At 43.4% G+C, this 17,271-nt stretch overlaps 1 protein-coding gene across 1 annotated transcript in view; it reads right to left on the bottom strand.

The window, feature by feature from the left end:
- SLC7A10 (solute carrier family 7 member 10) overlaps positions 1 to 4,878 on the bottom strand; it is a 42,222-nt gene extending 37,344 nt beyond the window's left edge. The window contains exon 1 of the mRNA XM_080637464.1: positions 4,763 to 4,878. Within this exon, the coding sequence (XP_080493590.1) occupies positions 4,763 to 4,859 (97 nt within the window). The 5' untranslated portion in view covers positions 4,860 to 4,878. The remainder of the gene's footprint in view (positions 1 to 4,762) is intronic.
- Between the last annotated feature and the right edge of the window lie 12,393 nt (positions 4,879 to 17,271).

The raw sequence follows: 17,271 nt of genomic DNA on the forward strand, positions 1-17,271 counted from the left end.
CTGTAGATGCATATATGATTGTTAGTTAGTAAGTACAATGCCAGGCAGATACAATGACAACCAAAGAAACTTATTTGATTGCTCTCTTGATGGGTTATAAGTAATGTGCACTACATACTAGGAAACCCCTGACACAAGGAAGCATCTCCAATGTAAAGGAGCTTTTCAGCTGGTATGCATTCTGCTGAGATCATGCATAAAGTGCCTGACTGACATCAGCTATGAAAGAAAGTGAGTGTGTGCTGTTTTCTAGGTGATGTGAAAGGGTGAATTCTAGAACGTCACTTTCAGAAGTGGCAGTAACTAAGCATATTGCTCACTGGCCACAGTTTTATCATTGGACTTGGACTGGGAACCAGTTTATAAGGGATCTTATACCAAGCTTGTGAGTAGAAGGAGCACTATAAGCATTTTTTAAGCAACACCAAGTCAGTGGATACAGATAACTTCACTGCCTGTGCTCAGCAAAATAAGGGAGTATATTTAGTTTTAGCTGATATACTTTATTGTGGCTCAATTTGTAGGTCTTCTAATGGGTCTTATAAAGCCTGACATAAAATCATTCACATGTTTACAACAGAGTTCATAATATGAGTATGAATCTATGGATACTTTCATGCAGTTTTACAAGCCGCTTAAACAAATGTTTTAAGAGACGTTTAATTGTTTTTTTATATGAAGCTACTTGATCTGTTTCAAACCGTCAAACTTCACTCATTAAATGTCTTATACAAGCAATTTGTGTATGCAGTTATATGCACATTTCTAATGTGAGAACGGTGAATTCTGTTATTCAGACTAAAAGAATAGGCTGGTATCAGATGTTAATCAGGCTGCTTTTTCTAATTCTTGTACTTCATTCTAAAGAACAGTGGAATGTAGTAAAACTACACAAAGCCAAGTCATGGAGCTTTCTACTTAGTTTTTCATTGACACAGGCAAAATGCACATTGAAGGCACTAGAAAAGTTTCTCTGTATAGCTTATATGCCTGCGTTCATAGAAAAGATACATATGCAATAATCTTAATTACACATGTAGGTCTACAAATGAGATATAAAGCCAACTATGTAGACAGTGCATAAAGTAACTGTTGAATTAAACACAGCATAGATTTCTCTGTGTGCTAAATAAATAGTAATTCGGGGTTCAAGCAATTCTATAGTATCTGTAAGAGTTATTACCTAGTAGATAATAAAGCACATGTGTTACTACTTTTTAAGCTGTATCCCTTCATCTGAGTATTGGCAAGCTTAATTAGCAGTGTAACTGAGTACCTTAGAAGATTATTAATTGCTGGAACCCATGAAAGATTTGGTTTCCCTGTACATAACCACATTTGAGGCAGAGCGGTTTGGGTACAGCAAGTCTCAGTCACTGTCCAAAAATCTGCGGCTGAGATGGATTGTAAGAAAGATTCGTTACTAAATACTGTGTTCAATTTTACAGTCTTTAAGTATTAGTCTCTTCTTAGCATTAAACCAAAAAGGTTTCATATTTAATACCTGTATTTAAATTAGGATCTCAAAAGAAGTGTCTTCTGCCTCAACATGAAACAACCTTTGTAAACAGCTTTCTTCTTTAATTAGGCCTGTTTTGTATGCAAACTAAAAAAAAAAAATATAAACAATGAAGTAATGAAGGGTAGTCATGTGTTGTGAGAAAGCTAGCCTGCTGGAAGAAATCAGAAGAACATCCTATGGGGTGGATATAGGACAGGCATATTATTTTCCTAGTCTGATGTACTTTCTTCTGCTATTCTTCTGAATATTTTCTGTTAGATGCACTGGTATGTCTTATGGCAAAGCCTTTCAAACCTCTATAAAAGAGGATAAAAATTTTGAAGGATAAGTCTTGTGAGCGTATTAAGATGGCATAGCAATTTATTATGTTGACAAGTATCTTAGTTGTGAAAGCAGTAAGAAAATTGTCCTATAATCACATGGAAAGAAGACTGAAAAGGAACACCTATTTTGCAGGCTATGTGAGCTGCAGGGCAGCTGGCAGGATGAGGGCTGCCTCTGCCCACCCATGATACAGTTACTGTTCCATCAACCAGGATGTGCCCTGTGTTCACAGGGCAGGCTGAGCAACTCCTCAGCTCCAACAGCCAGAAGCCTGTAAGGTTTAAATTGGATGAAGTGATGAACCTGCATCTAGAAGTAGTAATGATTTCCTCAGATGCAGCTGTGAAACTTCGTTACTATGCAATATTGAGAGTCCTTGGCACTATTGGCATAATCTCAAACATACCAGATAACCATGTTCCCACCTCCAAGCCTTCTCTTTCACTTCATTTTATTGTGGTAGGGAGCACTTAGAAAATGATCTGATTCACCCCTCCACAGTTGCAAATCATATAATGCTTTATTTTAAACAAGCAGACTCAGTGTATAGAAGGCAACCACAATCTTATTAATCACATATATACAGGCTCATATTTGAAGTATTTTCCAAATACTCACTTGCTTCCTCTTCCTGTTATCAATTACTAGAAGATTATAATTATCTAAATCCATCCTGCAGCTGATTAGAAATAGTAGAGCAGACAGCTAAACCAGAACATCTGATGTAAAGCTGACAGGTCACAGCATCAAGCTGCTATTTGATAATGCAAAAATATCTTACATTTTCTGTACCTTGCAGCAGTTGTTTACACTATTTGAATAAAGATAACCTTTAAGAACATTTAAATAAAAAGCATAATCTTCTTTTATCTCCATGCAGAGCAAGAGGAGGTTTATTTCAAAAGTGATTTCTTTTTTCTTGGTGATTTCAAGCAATATGACTTTGCTATGGGACATCAGAGTATCAGAGCTTGATTAAGCCATTGAAGAGAACTGGGTTTTCCTCCTCAATTCAGAAATGGGAAATGCATTCTGATGGCTGACATGAGAGTCCTGCCGTGTCTTCAGTTCAAAAGGCAATGACACCAACTACATCTGTTCCCCGCCCCCCATTCAGTCATTTGGAAAGAAGTCTTTCCCCACTGTTAAATTTTATCATACAGAAAATCTGTGAGCTAACTGGTTGCCTAATACCAATCCAGATCAAGTAGTTTAGTTTTGTGTTGAAAGAGCCTTAAATAAGATTTCTCTTTTTTAACTCCACTAATGGCGAGCTGATCTGGTGTAATTTAGAGAGTCCCCTGATTTTAAGCTGTAATGTTTTATGTAGTGACATCTACAAAGCTATACTATACTATTTGTCACTTTGTTACTGAAGACTTTGTGACACATGATGCAATTTCATACATCTCCACACAAAGCAATCAATCTCCAAAATAGGATCTTAGGGTTGTTTTTCAAACTTCTTCTATCAAAATATGGGAGAATTTGCATCAGCCTTTTTAGGTTTTACATGGCAATGAAAATAACCTCCTCAAATACTTAAACTGCTTGAAAGTACTAGACTTTGTCATAAATGTCAATATTTTTCCCTACTCAAACGTCTTTGATTAGATGAGAGACTGTTTCACAAGATCTATTTTGTATAAGATCTATTTTGTATATATGTGCTCTGCTTGCAACATGTTGCGACTGAGTCAGGTTGACTGGGAAGGGATCTGGGAGGGCAGGGTAGCAGTCTTGAGATCCAGTTTCCTAATACCAGGACTAATAAATGACATAGATGCCATAAATTTCCTTTGTGGCCAGCAGCAACTCAGGTGATACCTGATACTGGAAGCACTGTGCCTGGCCGATTACCTGTAAGTACACCACTCTTATGCAAGGTCACCTGAGCTCCAGAAACTAGATTTTCCCCCTTAAACATGCTATGTGATTCAATGTAAAGGCACGCCAGTGTAACTAGAACACATCTTCCCACAGACTGCAGTTATAGCTGCCCATTAGATTTCACTATTTCATTATGAGAACAAGTGAAATATTTTCCTTTTCTATAGTAGTCTTGCTTATGATGTAAAAGATCCTGTTTAACGGCATTGAAATTTCAGCTCCTATTGTGCCAACTGCCACCTATCTCCCCATGCTGCCATGGACCTTGCCCCAGCTGCCATTGCTAGTCCTTACAGCATCTCATGGAGGTGAAGGTAAGGGATGGGTCATCCCATTGGGTTTTCCACTGGGAAACTGCCCAAGCTTGCCCTCACTTCTCTAGCTTAAACACCGCAGTGACAGCGCTCACTGAAGGAAGGTGAGAGCAGAGCCTGCCCGACCTCAGTTTTGGCTCTATCTTGAGGGAAGCGGGCTCAGCCCGAAACACAAACCAGAAGGCTTGTCAGAGAAGGCACCGATGGCCAGCGGCTGCCCCAGCCACCTGGAGGCGCGGGAAGCGGGATAGCGCGCTGCTGCCGACAGCCATGCTGCCAAATCCTGCTCGGCTATTGCAGGTCGCAGAGTATTCAGGGGCTTTCTGAAAGCCCAAGTTGCCACCTTCACTCTGAAGAACCCCAATCTCAGATAAAAGAATCAACCTTTAGTTTAGCCTTATACATAAGTGCTACGTAAAGCCTTAACAGCTCTCAAGGCCACCAGGAGCACGCTTTAGGAAAGTTCAGCTGAGCAGCTGGGGCAGAGGCGGTTTTTACCCACCGTTGGTTGGCACTTCCAGAAGGACCGTGCGTTGTAGGAAGGCGATCGCGAACCGCGCCGTCCCATGCAACACCGCTCGGTAACCTGCCCAGGACCAGGAGGGGAGCAGGCGCCCCGGGACACCTGCCCGCGGCACCGTGCCTCGCCACGCAGCTCCGCGGGGCTCAGCAGAGCGGGATGCGCTGGCTGAGCACCGGCGCGGTCTCTTACCGATGATGATGGCACAGGCGCTGACCAGCCCGATCTCCTTCTTCAGCGCCACGGGCTCGGTGCCGCCGGGCGCGCTGCGCTGCTCCCCGCCGGCCATCGCTGCCCGCGCCGCTCTGCCCCGCTGCCGCACCGCGCGCATGCGCCGCCCCCCGCCCGGGACGGGTGTGAGGGTGCGGGGGCGGCACGGTCACCGCCTCCCTGCGGAGAGGGTCCCGTCGGGTCCCGCACGGTCCCTCGCGGGCCGCAGTGTCCGCAGCGCTGCGGCTGTCCCGGAGTGCAGCGCCCCCCGCAGACCTGCGAGCCGGGGAACAGCGGCGCTAACAGCAGGGTCTGGGGGCTGCTGCCCCGGCACCAGGCACCGCCCCGGGCGAGGGCTGTGACCGAACAGCCGAGCTGCGTGCGGAGCTCGGCTTCACAGCGGTTCTGCACGTCTTGGTGGCGATCTGCCTGCCCTGGAGCTTCGTTAGAGGAGGTAGTGCAGTAACTTGAAGGAAAGAAAAAAACAACCCCGAACACTCGTTATCGTTACTGGAAGTGTATGGCTATGCACGGTTAACATCACCAAGGCAATGACTGCTGCGTTTCTGCCTTTACTTTTCTGCTTAATTCCTTCTCTCCTCATTCCCACTTTTTTTCAAACCTCCCCGTAAGGGGCTAAACCCCTGGCCTGTGTGCGCAGCAGCCGCTGTGTACCTGAGGTGCTGGGGCTGAGGGACCTGCACCTGAGGGTGTTGTGTCATATGTCCACCCATCCACTCCCCCACGCCCCTCGGTGCCCGTGTTGGGTTGTTGATCAGGCCCAGCTACAGCCATCTCTTCACAGGATTAAGAAAACAATACCTATTTCTTTTCCCTACACAGAGGAGTATAAATGTTGGGATACTTTACTGCAGCAAGAAGGCAAGAGTATTAAGGTAAAGGTAAGAAAATAATGTTATGTAGTAGTTCTGTGTGTTCTGTGAACAAACCACCTTCATAAGTGTGTCAAAGGAGGATGTCTCCTCTGCTTTCAGATAAAATCAGGAAGTTAAATCATAGTTTGGGAACTTGGGTTCTTTCCTCAAGCCGTAACATCAGGGCTTATTGATGGAGATCCCTGTTTCGATACCTGTTTCTAAGTCAGAATGAACACCTTCCTAAGAGCATCTCTGCATTCAGAGAGGATCCCCACGTGGGTGACCTGTTCTGAAAATGCATAGGCTAGAAAAGTTTCACAAGATTATGTGGTATCAGGGAGGTGTGGGAAGGAGAAAGTGTGCATCAGAGGGGTAACCAACATGGTAATGGAAACTCAGCATGGTGACGTGGTAGCAATGGGAGAAGGAAGTTCTGGCCTCACTGAAAGAAGGTGAGAAGTTTCTGTGGTGCCATCAGTCTGATTTTGTTTGACTTTAGAATTAAAAGCGTGACCTGAAAACTGTAGAGTGGTTTGAGGAAATCAGTAGACTGTTCTTATGAAGCTGATAATTGTAAGTGATTTTACTTTATAAAGCTGCTTTACACTGCTGCTGTTACAGAAAGGCTTATTGATTTTCAGAGGCTGAGACTTGTTTCCTAAATCAATCTATTGCTCTGTGGAATTATTGTTTCTAAATGAGCTGCCTCACTAACTACTTTGAAAATGTCCTTTTATTGAATTGCAATGTACTTTTTATAAAGAAACAAACAAGAATTACTTTCTGAACCAGGTAAACAGTGCTACTGTTTTCCTTCTAAAGTCAGGGAAATGCAAAGACTAAAAGCAAAGTTTCAGATTTTTGAAAGTAATCTGACGTTTTAGTTCTTCTTCTATGTGGTGTAAATGATGGCTTCAGAGCTATGTTTTCGACTGGCAGCAACTCAAGTAACTTTTAGTACCTCTGAAAGTCTCTATGTGCTGTTCTTCTATGGACAGTATGGTCTACTCCAGTTGTCTATTGTGGTCTATTTCTTCTTAAAAGCTAAAAAAATACATTGAACTTCATAAAAAAATCAAGAAATATGGGAAGGAATGGTATTACTAACTGTGTTACTGACTATATTGCTGAGTTCTAAGATCCTAATGAAGTTTAGGATCAATTAACCTTACCAGAACAACCCCAGATCTGTTACATGTTACATGACTGCGCCTGGTTTCTTTGTTGGATAGAAATCCGTAGAATTGCGTGGAAGACAAAATCTCAGTCCTGGGATTAGCAAGGAACAGTGTGTGCTGGCTGTAGGATGATGAAAACGAACACTAGAACTCATTTAACTCTAGTAATCTTCAACTCAGCTGTGCATTAGCTGCAGGATTTCTCTTTATTTTTTTTGAACGTTTTTGCTAGTTTATTGGGCTTTGCCAGGGCAAATGCTAAGTATGCATGTGTGCACTCTGCCTGCTGATGTAAATACTTTATTCTGTAACTGTTCCCCCTTGCTGAAAGCCACAAGGCACAACTGGGTGACTTTATGGATATGTTTTTAAGTATTTTATGGGTAATTAGAAAGGAAAAACCTAACAGAAAAGCACCAGAAAACTCTCCTTAGAGCAAGGTAGTCAACAAACCATTAAAGCTAAGAAAAGCAGAGGAACCTTAAGAGCATTCTGTCCTTCTATCCAGTTTCACATTGGGTGCATTTTTGAACAAGGCTAAAAGAACAGAGCTGGTGCAGGAGAACCATGGGGTGAAATCTCAGCTATGTCCCAAGAAGACCTCTTGCAGCGAAAACACTTATGAACTGCACACATGATTGTGGATCAGCAAGGCCAGATCTGTTGCACCTTACAATTTCAGCATCAGATTCTCTTCTGTGAATTTCGTCCTTGAGGGCAGCATCTGTACCCTTCCTCTTGCATGCGACTGCTCCCAGAAGGAATAGACAGTCTCTGTGGCTGCAGTGTGTGATACTCAGGCAGTTGTGCTTCCCAGGGCCACCATAGAGGCCTCTGACAGGGGACACCCAACCTCTCTGCTGCCCACCCAGGTTGGAGGGACTTCACAGATATATATATGTCAGAGAACCTGTGCCCTTACCCTTGGAGATGAGGATAAAGGTATATTACTGCCTTTTTCTCAGGATACATAGCATTATTTTGGTAGGTGGTTATTTGTGATATCTCTGTCACAATGTTCTTCCTAGGGCAGGCAATAACCTTGTAAGCAGTTTAGCTTAGTTACCAGGTAGTGTGTGTAATAAATAGGGCTTGCAAATGGGTACAGCTGTGTTGGTGATGGAGGATGATGGCGGCTGGTCTCACATGAGACTGAGTAAATGGTGTGTGGGGTAACAATTGTGTGTGAGGAATGCAAAGCCAGGAAATCTGTCCTGGCAACTTAATTTAGGTTTGTAGTCCTGGACCTCTGTATAACACTTCATTATTCTCATTTGTGCTTGGCAAGAGGATAAATTCTTTACCTAAATCCATATAAAGAACATCGATTTACTGATTCTTTTCCCAGTGTGTGCATAAAATTTTGAAAAGGGAAGTAATTCATAAAGCGTTTTACTATTGCTGAATGAGTAAGCAGGTGGCTGTTTACAACAACAGCTTTTGATATGCCTACATCCATAGCAAAACACAGGCGTGTAAAACAGCAGTGGGCCAGAAACCTGTTGGAAACGACAGTGGGGACAAAGTTTGCCCACATTAACTGCCAAAAAATGCTCCTTTTTTTTTTTTTTTTTCCTTAGGCTAAGTGCCTGCCTCCTTCTCTGTGTTTTTTCATGAGGATGAGGAGAAGACTTTTCTCGTTTTGTGATAGTGTTGGCTGCTTATTTAGGCTGTATATTCTTATTGTTCATATAGTTCCAAAACAAGCAACTCAGACGGCATGTACATTCTAATTCATAGTTATCTGAGACAGCTCTCAGAGCAATGACTTCTTTTAAATTGTTTTGGATCTGAACACACTGTATCTGCTTGAATGACGAAATGTTAGTAAGCAAAAAAAGCCAAAGTTCTTTGTGGGAAGGCAATTGCTGCGTAGCAACTGCACTGAGAAGACGCAATGAAGCTTGCATGTGTTCTCTTTTGTTGCTATTTTTGTCCTCATTTTCCCCATGCTCTGAAATGTACAGAAGTTATTAAAGTTGTTAGAACCAGTTATTTTATTCATTGCTACTTATGCTCTAAAAAACCAAAGCAAATGATGCAGTTTGTTTTTTTTTTTTTTTGTTTTTTTTTTTTTGTAGAAATAACAAATGGAATTTAATGTGCCTTTTATGAAGGGATGTTGTGACTGAGTTTTCAAATAAATAGTCTTTAATGTTTGTGAAGTGTATGGGAAGACAGCAAGATTACAGAAATATAAAGAGTTTTCGCGATAGCAGATGTTCAGAAAGCTGTAGTAGAGGAAGCTGCATTAGTATGTGACTCCTGTGTGACTCCCCAGTATGTAAACTTGGCTCTTTGGGGGGATAGCTGCTCTTCCCTGGAATAATGACAACAGAAAGAAGTTCCTTTAAATGGGGAACAGTTCTTGAACAGGTCAGACAGGCCAATTAGCTCATGCAAACTAGCTAAGCTTTTAGGAAGACTCTTTTTTTGCCAGGAAGTGACAGGAATGTAACCAATAGCTGGAGTTAGCAGATACATTATCTTCAGGCTTGCAACTGTGGCTTCTGAGAAGGCTGAGCTTTAGGAGTATGTTCCAGGCTTGCTGAATGGGGGGGAACTGGATGAGGTATTTGGAAAAGCCGGCTGAGAATCAGGTCTTCTGTGAAGCTCTTTGATCTGAGTTATTTCTGATAATACTTTCTGAATTCTGTAACATAGTGCATTTGTTGGGCATTGGAAAGAGCCTTAGTAGGTAAGTGTCGTGGTTTAAGCCCAGGCCGTAAATTAGAACCACGCAGTCTACTTCCCCCCCACCTTTCTTCCCTCCGCTTCTGGAGGGACGGGGAGGAGAATCAAAGGAATGCAGCTCCCACTGGTTGAGATAAGAACAGTTTAATAACTAAGGTATAACACAAATCACTACTGCTACCACTAATAGTAATAATGATAAAGGAAATAACAAGCAAGAGAATGCAACCGCTCACCAACCGGTACCTCACCCCCACCCTGCCATGATCCAGCCCTTCCAGGGATTCTCAGTTCTACATCCTGGGCATGATGTGCTGTGGTATGGAATACCTCTTTGGCTAGTTTGGGTCAGGTGTCCTGTCCCTGCTTCCTCCCGGCTTCTCCTCCTCCCTGGCAGAGCATGAAACTCACAAAGTCCTTGGTCAGGATAAACATTCTGACCAGCAACTGAAAACATCGGCTTTATCAATATTTTCCCAGGCCAAAAGTCAAAACCACAGTGCTGCACCAGCTACTAAGAAGAAGAAAAACTGACTGCTGCTGCTGAACCCAGGACAGTAAGGCTATTCAATTGGGCTGACTGATGCCACTCTTCCATGGCCTTCTGCAAGATCTGGGAATGTTAATCCCATGATTTTGGCACATGAAAAATAACAAGGTGCTTGGTGACAGCCAGCATGGCTTCACTAAGGGGAAATCCTGCCTGACCAATTTGGTGGCCTTCTATGATGAGGCTACGGAACTGATGGACAGGGGCAGAGCAGTTAACATCATCTACCTGGACTTGTGCAAAGCGTTCGACACTGTCCTGCAAGACATCCTTGTCTCTAAATTGGAGAGACATCAGTTTGATGGGTGGACCACTCGGTGGATAAAGAACTGGCTGGATGGCTGCATGCAAAGAGTTGTGGTCAATGGCTCAATGTCCGGCTGGAGACCGGTAACGAGTGGTGTCCCTCAGGGATCGGTGTTGGGACCGGTCTTGTTCAACATCTTTGTCGGTGACATGAACAGTGGGATTGAGTGTGCCCTCAGCAAGTTTGCCGATGACACCAAGCTGTGTGGTTTGGTTGATACGCCGGAGGGAAGGGATGCCATCCAGAGGGACCTTGACACGCTTGTGAGGTGGGCTGATGCCAACCTTATGAAGTTTAACCATGCCAAGTACAAGGTCCTACACCTGGGTCGGAGCAATCCCAGGCACAGCTACAGGTCGGGCAGAGAAGAGATTCAGAGCAGCCCTGCAGAGAAGGACTTGGGGGTGTTGGTTGATGAGAAAATGAACATGAGCTGGCAGTGTGCGCTCACAGCCCAGAAACCAACCGTATCCTGGGCTGCATCAAAAGGAGCGTGACCAGCAGGTCGAAGGAGGTGATCCTGCCCCTCTACTCTGCTCTCGTGAGACCTCACTTGGAGTATTGTGTGCAGTTGTGGTGTCCTCAACATAAAAAGGACATGGAACTGTTGGAACAAGTCCAGAGGATGGCCACGAGGATGATCAGGGGACTGGAGCACCTCCTGTATGAAGATAGGCTGAGAAAGTTGGGGCTGTTCAGCCTGGAGAAGAGAAGGCTGCATGGAGACCTCAGAGCAGCCTTCCAGTATCTGAATGGGGCCTACAAAGATGCTGGGGAGGGACTATTCATTAGGGACTGTAGTGACAGGACAAGGGGTAACGGGTTCAAACTTAAACAGGGGAAATTTAGATTGGATATAAGGAAGAAATTCTTTACTGAGAGGGTGGTGAGGCACTGGAATGGGTTACCCAAGGATGCTGTGAATGTTCCATCCCTGGTAGTGTTCAAGGCCAGATTGGATGAGGCCTTGGGTGGCATGGTTTAGTGTGAGGTGTTCCTGTGCAAGGCAGCGGGGTTGGAACTAGGCAATCTTAAGGTCCTTTCCAACCCTAACTATTCTATGATTCTATGATTTAGGAAGCTCAGAAGATTCTCCAGGCAGTATTAGTGTGTTTCAAGCCCCTCTAGGAGGAATGTGGGTCTTGTACACAGCAGAGGCTCTCCTGGTGTCAATAACTCTCCCCACAGCCTCTACAAAGGTCAGTGGTTTGGCAATGTAAGGAAAAATTAGGGCCAGATACTTCACTGTGCTCACAGCTCCCTTCAAGCAGCAGGCTTTTATCCACAGCTTCTGGTTACCAGAATGTTTGCTGTTGTCCATGTAAATTATTCATAAGGTGTGAACTATTGGACACTTAGATATCTGTATAAAAATATTTCTAAATTTCCACCTATGTCAAATGGGCCATTGTATGTTCAAATTATATCACCCCTTCAAAGATATTTCATGACAGCTTATAAGTAGTTGAGCATAAGCAGATTATGTAAAGAGATTTTTGTAAATTGTTGATGAATGAGGTATCTGGGGTTATTGAAAGAACCTGGTTTCAGTTAAGCACTGGTACAATTGCTGTGTTATCAGAATACACTGAACTGCAGTGGTGAAAGGGACCGAAAGGATAATCAATTTCAGAAGAGCAGTTCATTGTAGTATTTCAACATTTCACCACTATAAAAGCTGAAAAGCTTTTCTTTGTTACAGTTAGTGAAAGTCTATCTTTTCTTCCTCAGTGGTCACTGGGAAACTGTCTCATTCTTTCAGTACTATTCTTTGGTTTATCAGTTTGCTAGAACCCTTCTATTAGTCTCTTACAGGTTGCAAACACCCCTTATGTCTTCATTTTATTTATTTTTTTTTTTCTCAAAGGACATGCTTTCTAAACCCTGTTCTTATTGCTGTCATCAGGAAGGCTTCAGTTCCTGAAGATGGTGTCTTTAGTTAGACAATGTTGAAGCTAACGTATCACAACCACTAGCTGGGCTTGGAATAGTCTCCTCTATTTCTTAGAAGTGATGTTTCTCCCAGCTTGAGCTGTTATCCTGTTGACTTAGGCTTTTAGCTTGAGGTTCACCATAACCTGTTTCACATTCTTTTCAGAAGGAAAAGTACCACCAGGTCATTTTCCCTCTGCATTACTACCTACCCTGTTCTTCCCTATTCTGCATTTATGTGCTAAATTTCTTCTTGCACCACTTGTTTACCATCCTGGCTTCACACCATTGCACCAGTCCACTGAGATCATCTTGAATTTTATTCTCCACTTCTGCATTTGCAAGTGCTCTCAGCTTGGTGCACATGTTAACACTTGGTCTCTGTTTGGTCCCTCAAAATGAATGATCTTGGTTAGATAGATTCCATAGATAGATTCCATAGAATAAATAGATTCCATAGGATAGATTCCATAGGATCTACCTTGAAATATCTTTCTGGTTTGCCAGTGTATTGTGAATAATGACCTCGAGAGGGATAGGAATTTAAGTTTCTTTAAAACCAGTTACACAGGTAACATGACAATTGTCACCTCTTACTTCGTATTATCTTGTTTATGAACAGGACACGTTGTTCAGAGTTAAAAGCTCTGTTTTAGAGGAAATTAGCTCAGTTCTACCACTTCCCCTTTATCTAGTAAAACAAGTTCCCTGTCGGACACGAAAACCACATTCGAATCACCCCTCCTTCCTGTGAACTTCTGTCATCCTCCGAAAATCCCAGTAGATGGCACTCTGGATCTGTAACTCGGTGTTTCAAAGCAGGAGCAATCACAATTGCCTCCTGTGCTGATTCTTTTTAGTACTTGTTTCTTAAAGTTTGGTACCTAAGCTTAAGATTAAAATTGCTGTAGTAGTAGAAGTCTTGAAGTGGGTTTGGGTTCACATCACTAAAAAAAAAGAAATAAAAAAAATCTAATAATCCTTCAACATACATATTCAACAGATGGAGAAGAGAAGCTGTGTGGAGATCCCGTAGCAGTCTTCCAGTTCTGAAGGGGGCCTGCAAGGATTGCAGAGAGGGACTCTTTATTAGGAACTGTAGCGACAGCACAAGGGGTAATGGGTTTAAACTGACAGAGGGGAGATTTAGGTTAGACATAAGGAAGAAGTTTTTCCCTGTGAGGGTAGTGAGGCCCTGGCACAGGTTGCTCAAAGAAGCTGTGGCTGCTCCATCCCTGGCAGTGTTCAAGGCCAGGTTGGTTGGAGCTTGCAGCAATCTGGTCTAGTGAAAGGTGTTCATGTAGCAGGAGGGTTGGAACTGGATGATCTTTGTAAGTAGATGGTCCTTTGTAACCCTGACCATTCTATGATTCTGTATTTGCAAAGCACAGTTTTATGTAGTATGCTATCGAGGGAGTGAGCCTTCCTTGCAAGTGTGGCTGGAACATGTTCCAGTGTTGGCCATGTGGTGGACTTGTGTGTCCATGCCTGATGCATAAAGAAGAAAAATAGGAAAAATAGAGGACTGGGGATCATTCTGCCATGTGTTCTTCCAGTCTACGTATGGCCCACTGTAATTTAGATGAAGGATGGAGGTTGTTCTCTGATTAGGCCAACCATTATCACCATGATACATAGGTCACAAAAAAGGGTACAGTTTGTTTTAAAGACTTCAAGTAACATTAGTTCTGCTAATAGCATTAACTCTGGAATTCTGTTTCAGATTAGGTTTAAGATGCCTGAAACAGTACCTATTGCTTGATTTTGATAGCATCACATGGCTGCAGCTGGGATCTGCTGGCTGAGTGCTCTGCAGGCTCCTGCAATTGTTTGAGGAATGAAATCTGGGCCCTACTTTCTCTGGGGGCCCAAGGCTGTGCCAGTGTTCTGCAGGCCTGCACTCAAAATGCTGAGGCAGAGCATCTTGTAGAGGGTAGTATCGAGGCTGCTAGTCCGAAGATTCACCACTCAAACAGGACGAAGCAAATTGCTGCCTCCTACTTTTTTGACTGTTGTCTTCCTGATAATTGATTGTATCAAGACAGTCAGCAGTGTTTAACCTCACCTGTCTTGGCCTTGTCTTCAAAGGGACTAATGCTTAGGATTCCAGTTAGCCCCATTCATCCAGAATTTTGGAGCTCCCTCTCAACTCTTCCTGACCTGTGAGCACTACCAAGCCTTCCAGGACAAAATAAAACAAGTTAGCTGAGCCACCTGGCAGTGGTTTGAACTGACTTGTTTGGCTTTGCCCTAGAACTAACTAGAAGTGCTTACACAGCCAGTTACTGGATCTCAGCTGGAAGGTGTTAACTAACAGCTGAGAAACAGAAAGGAACAGCTTTCTAAATGACTTATGAACTGTATGCCCTCAGTGAGAGGCTTTCCTTGAGCCTGTTGGCTTTTCCTGAAAGAGACAAGGTGTGCTCCTTGTTTCAGTGGAGGGGTGCTATAAGAAGCTATCATGTCTCACCTGCTAGCTAGTGTATTTCCTGCAAAGGTGTGTTCCTGCCTCTGCAGAACAGATAGGATTGCTGTGCCTGAAGGTGTCCAGTGAAGCCACCCAGTGTGCTTTGCAGGGGTGCTGCGAGTAGCTTGTGGTGGAAACTCCATTGTGGAACTTTTTTTGTTGTGTACTTCAGAGAATGGGGAAGGCAGTTTGGCACACCAGGGTGTCTGACAGTCTTTGAAATACAAAAACCTTTTTTTCTCTTTCCTGTTAGTAAGCTGGTGTAGCAACCTGGTCTAGTGGAAGGTGTCCCAGTCCATGGCAGGGAGGAAGGAACTACATGAACTTTCTAGGTCCCTTCCAACCCAAACCATTCTACGATTCCATGATATATTGTATCATGTAAGGAAATGATAACAATTCTTATCGGTCCAATATTATTGTCTTTGAGGAGAATAACAAAGTTTGAACATGCATCATGCTCTTCATTTGATTTATTTGTGAATATTTGCACAGAGAACCACCAATAAAATAGATCATCCTGTTATCCAGGAGGGCACCCATATGCAAGATGAAGAGCTGTCTTGCAGACAGAAATATATATTTGGTTTAAGTGCATTGTGCTTAGAGTTCATACACATCCCCTCCAGTACTTACCTATTAAAAGAGTTCACAGAAACTACACGGTAAACCCGCTGGAATAATTTTTATTAAATAATTTTCTCTGGTAAACAGGGAAAACAGAGCTGCAAGGAGGTTAAAATCTGGGCTTGGCTTCCCCACTAATGACAAACTTGGGCCCCAGAATTTGCTGAGACAGAGATGACAGGCTCTCGCAAGTACATTGGATCATCCACCCACCCCTCCTTTCTGGTTGCTGCAGGGTACAGGTGCACTCAGACAGAAAGGACTGGATTGCTTTTGAGCTTTGCTCACACAGAGGGCAGAGTAAGAGGGAGGGAGGTGTGGATAGTGCTATACACCTGTCCCCCACAAATGCACTAGACCAGCATCCCCAAACCTTTCTTGCATTGCACTGCTTGAAGAAAATGCACTGTAAGAGCACTGCAGCACTATTGGTGGTTTTCTTTCAGTATTGAGTGGCCTTCTATAACCTGCCCACCTTGGATGATGGGCAATTTGTGTTTAAAGAAAAGCTGTGTGGAAGCAGGGTTGCTATGGGTAGGTAGGATTGCCAGGGAGTCCATTCACTCCCATCTGCCATGTGTCCCAGTGCAGGATACACTGCATGATGTTCAGACACTGGTGCTTAATGTGATCTTGGACAAACTTTTTACATCTATGGACTTGGTCACCTATCTCTAAGGCAGGTGTTTCCACCCTGTTGTAATCCGCTGGGAGACTTCTAGTCTTATGTATTGTATTATTCTTTGGTATTACCACTGGTGGGGTTTTACAAGTGGAGGAGGGACAGGATGCCTTTTCTTTATGTTAGGCTTTGACAGTGTCATCACCGGGATAGGAGATTTGCTGCCCAGTGCATCAGCCCAAACGTTTTTGATGATAGCATCAAATTTTTCTCCTACTTGCCCTTTTCCCTAGAAAGGGGTTAGGCTCTGCGGGTGTTGCCTGACAAAATTCAGGAGGTGGGTGGGTGTGGTGAGATTTTTCTGGCTGCACCTCTCTGAAGGGTTACTGAGAGTGCAAAGGGCCCTCAATCCAAACAGGGAGCAGCCTGCATAAATGCAAGTAGAAGCAGAAGATTCTCCAAGGCAGCATGTTTCCTCTTTCTGGAGCAACTTGCCAGTGGAGAAGGAGATAATGTTGGAAAGCAGCTGGGCTGTTCTCTGTGTGTGTGCATGTGGCCAATCATCCTTCATGTGAACACATCAACCTCTTGGAAAGATGCAGTTTAAACCAGGTGTTGCTATTCACTTGCTGTCTGCACATCACAGTAAGGAAATGCAAGGGGAATTGAAGCTAGTGAAAGGTTATGTCTCTAACAAAGAAGAGGACCAGAATCTAGAGCTCATTCTTTACTTGTAATCTCATGTAATTTTACTTGTAATCTCTTTTCCAGTAGGATTCTTTATGTTCACACCCCAAATACTGCTGCCTTCATGCTTCACAGTTCACCCTAACTTAAGTGGCTTCTTTCTGCCTCCCTTCAGTATTCAACCCAACATCCTTTCTTGACCATATGTGCTTGCATGGCTCCTGACCGTCTCCATCTTCCTGTCAAACTTGGAAGACATGGACAGACAGACATACCTATAGCATGACTGCAAGCCCTAATTTTCTTGAGAAATCTTCCTCAGAAGAATGAAGTGTCCAACTGGACCCTGTTCTAAGGTACTGAGATCCAAAGTCCATCACTACATGGCACATAGTGTTGAAAATAGTGATGATCTAGACCTTGTACCACTTGTGGCACAGCAGACAAGTGCTCTTAATAAAATGTGCTTAAGTGCTTTTTTGAACTGGAACTACAGTCAGCCTGTGGCACATGGAATATTTTCAACTGGAAAGTCTCAAATTGTTGAGT

Source organism: Psittacula echo, assembly GCF_963264785.1.
Source record: "Psittacula echo genome assembly, chromosome: Z".
Taxonomy (NCBI): domain Eukaryota; kingdom Metazoa; phylum Chordata; class Aves; order Psittaciformes; family Psittacidae; genus Psittacula; species Psittacula echo.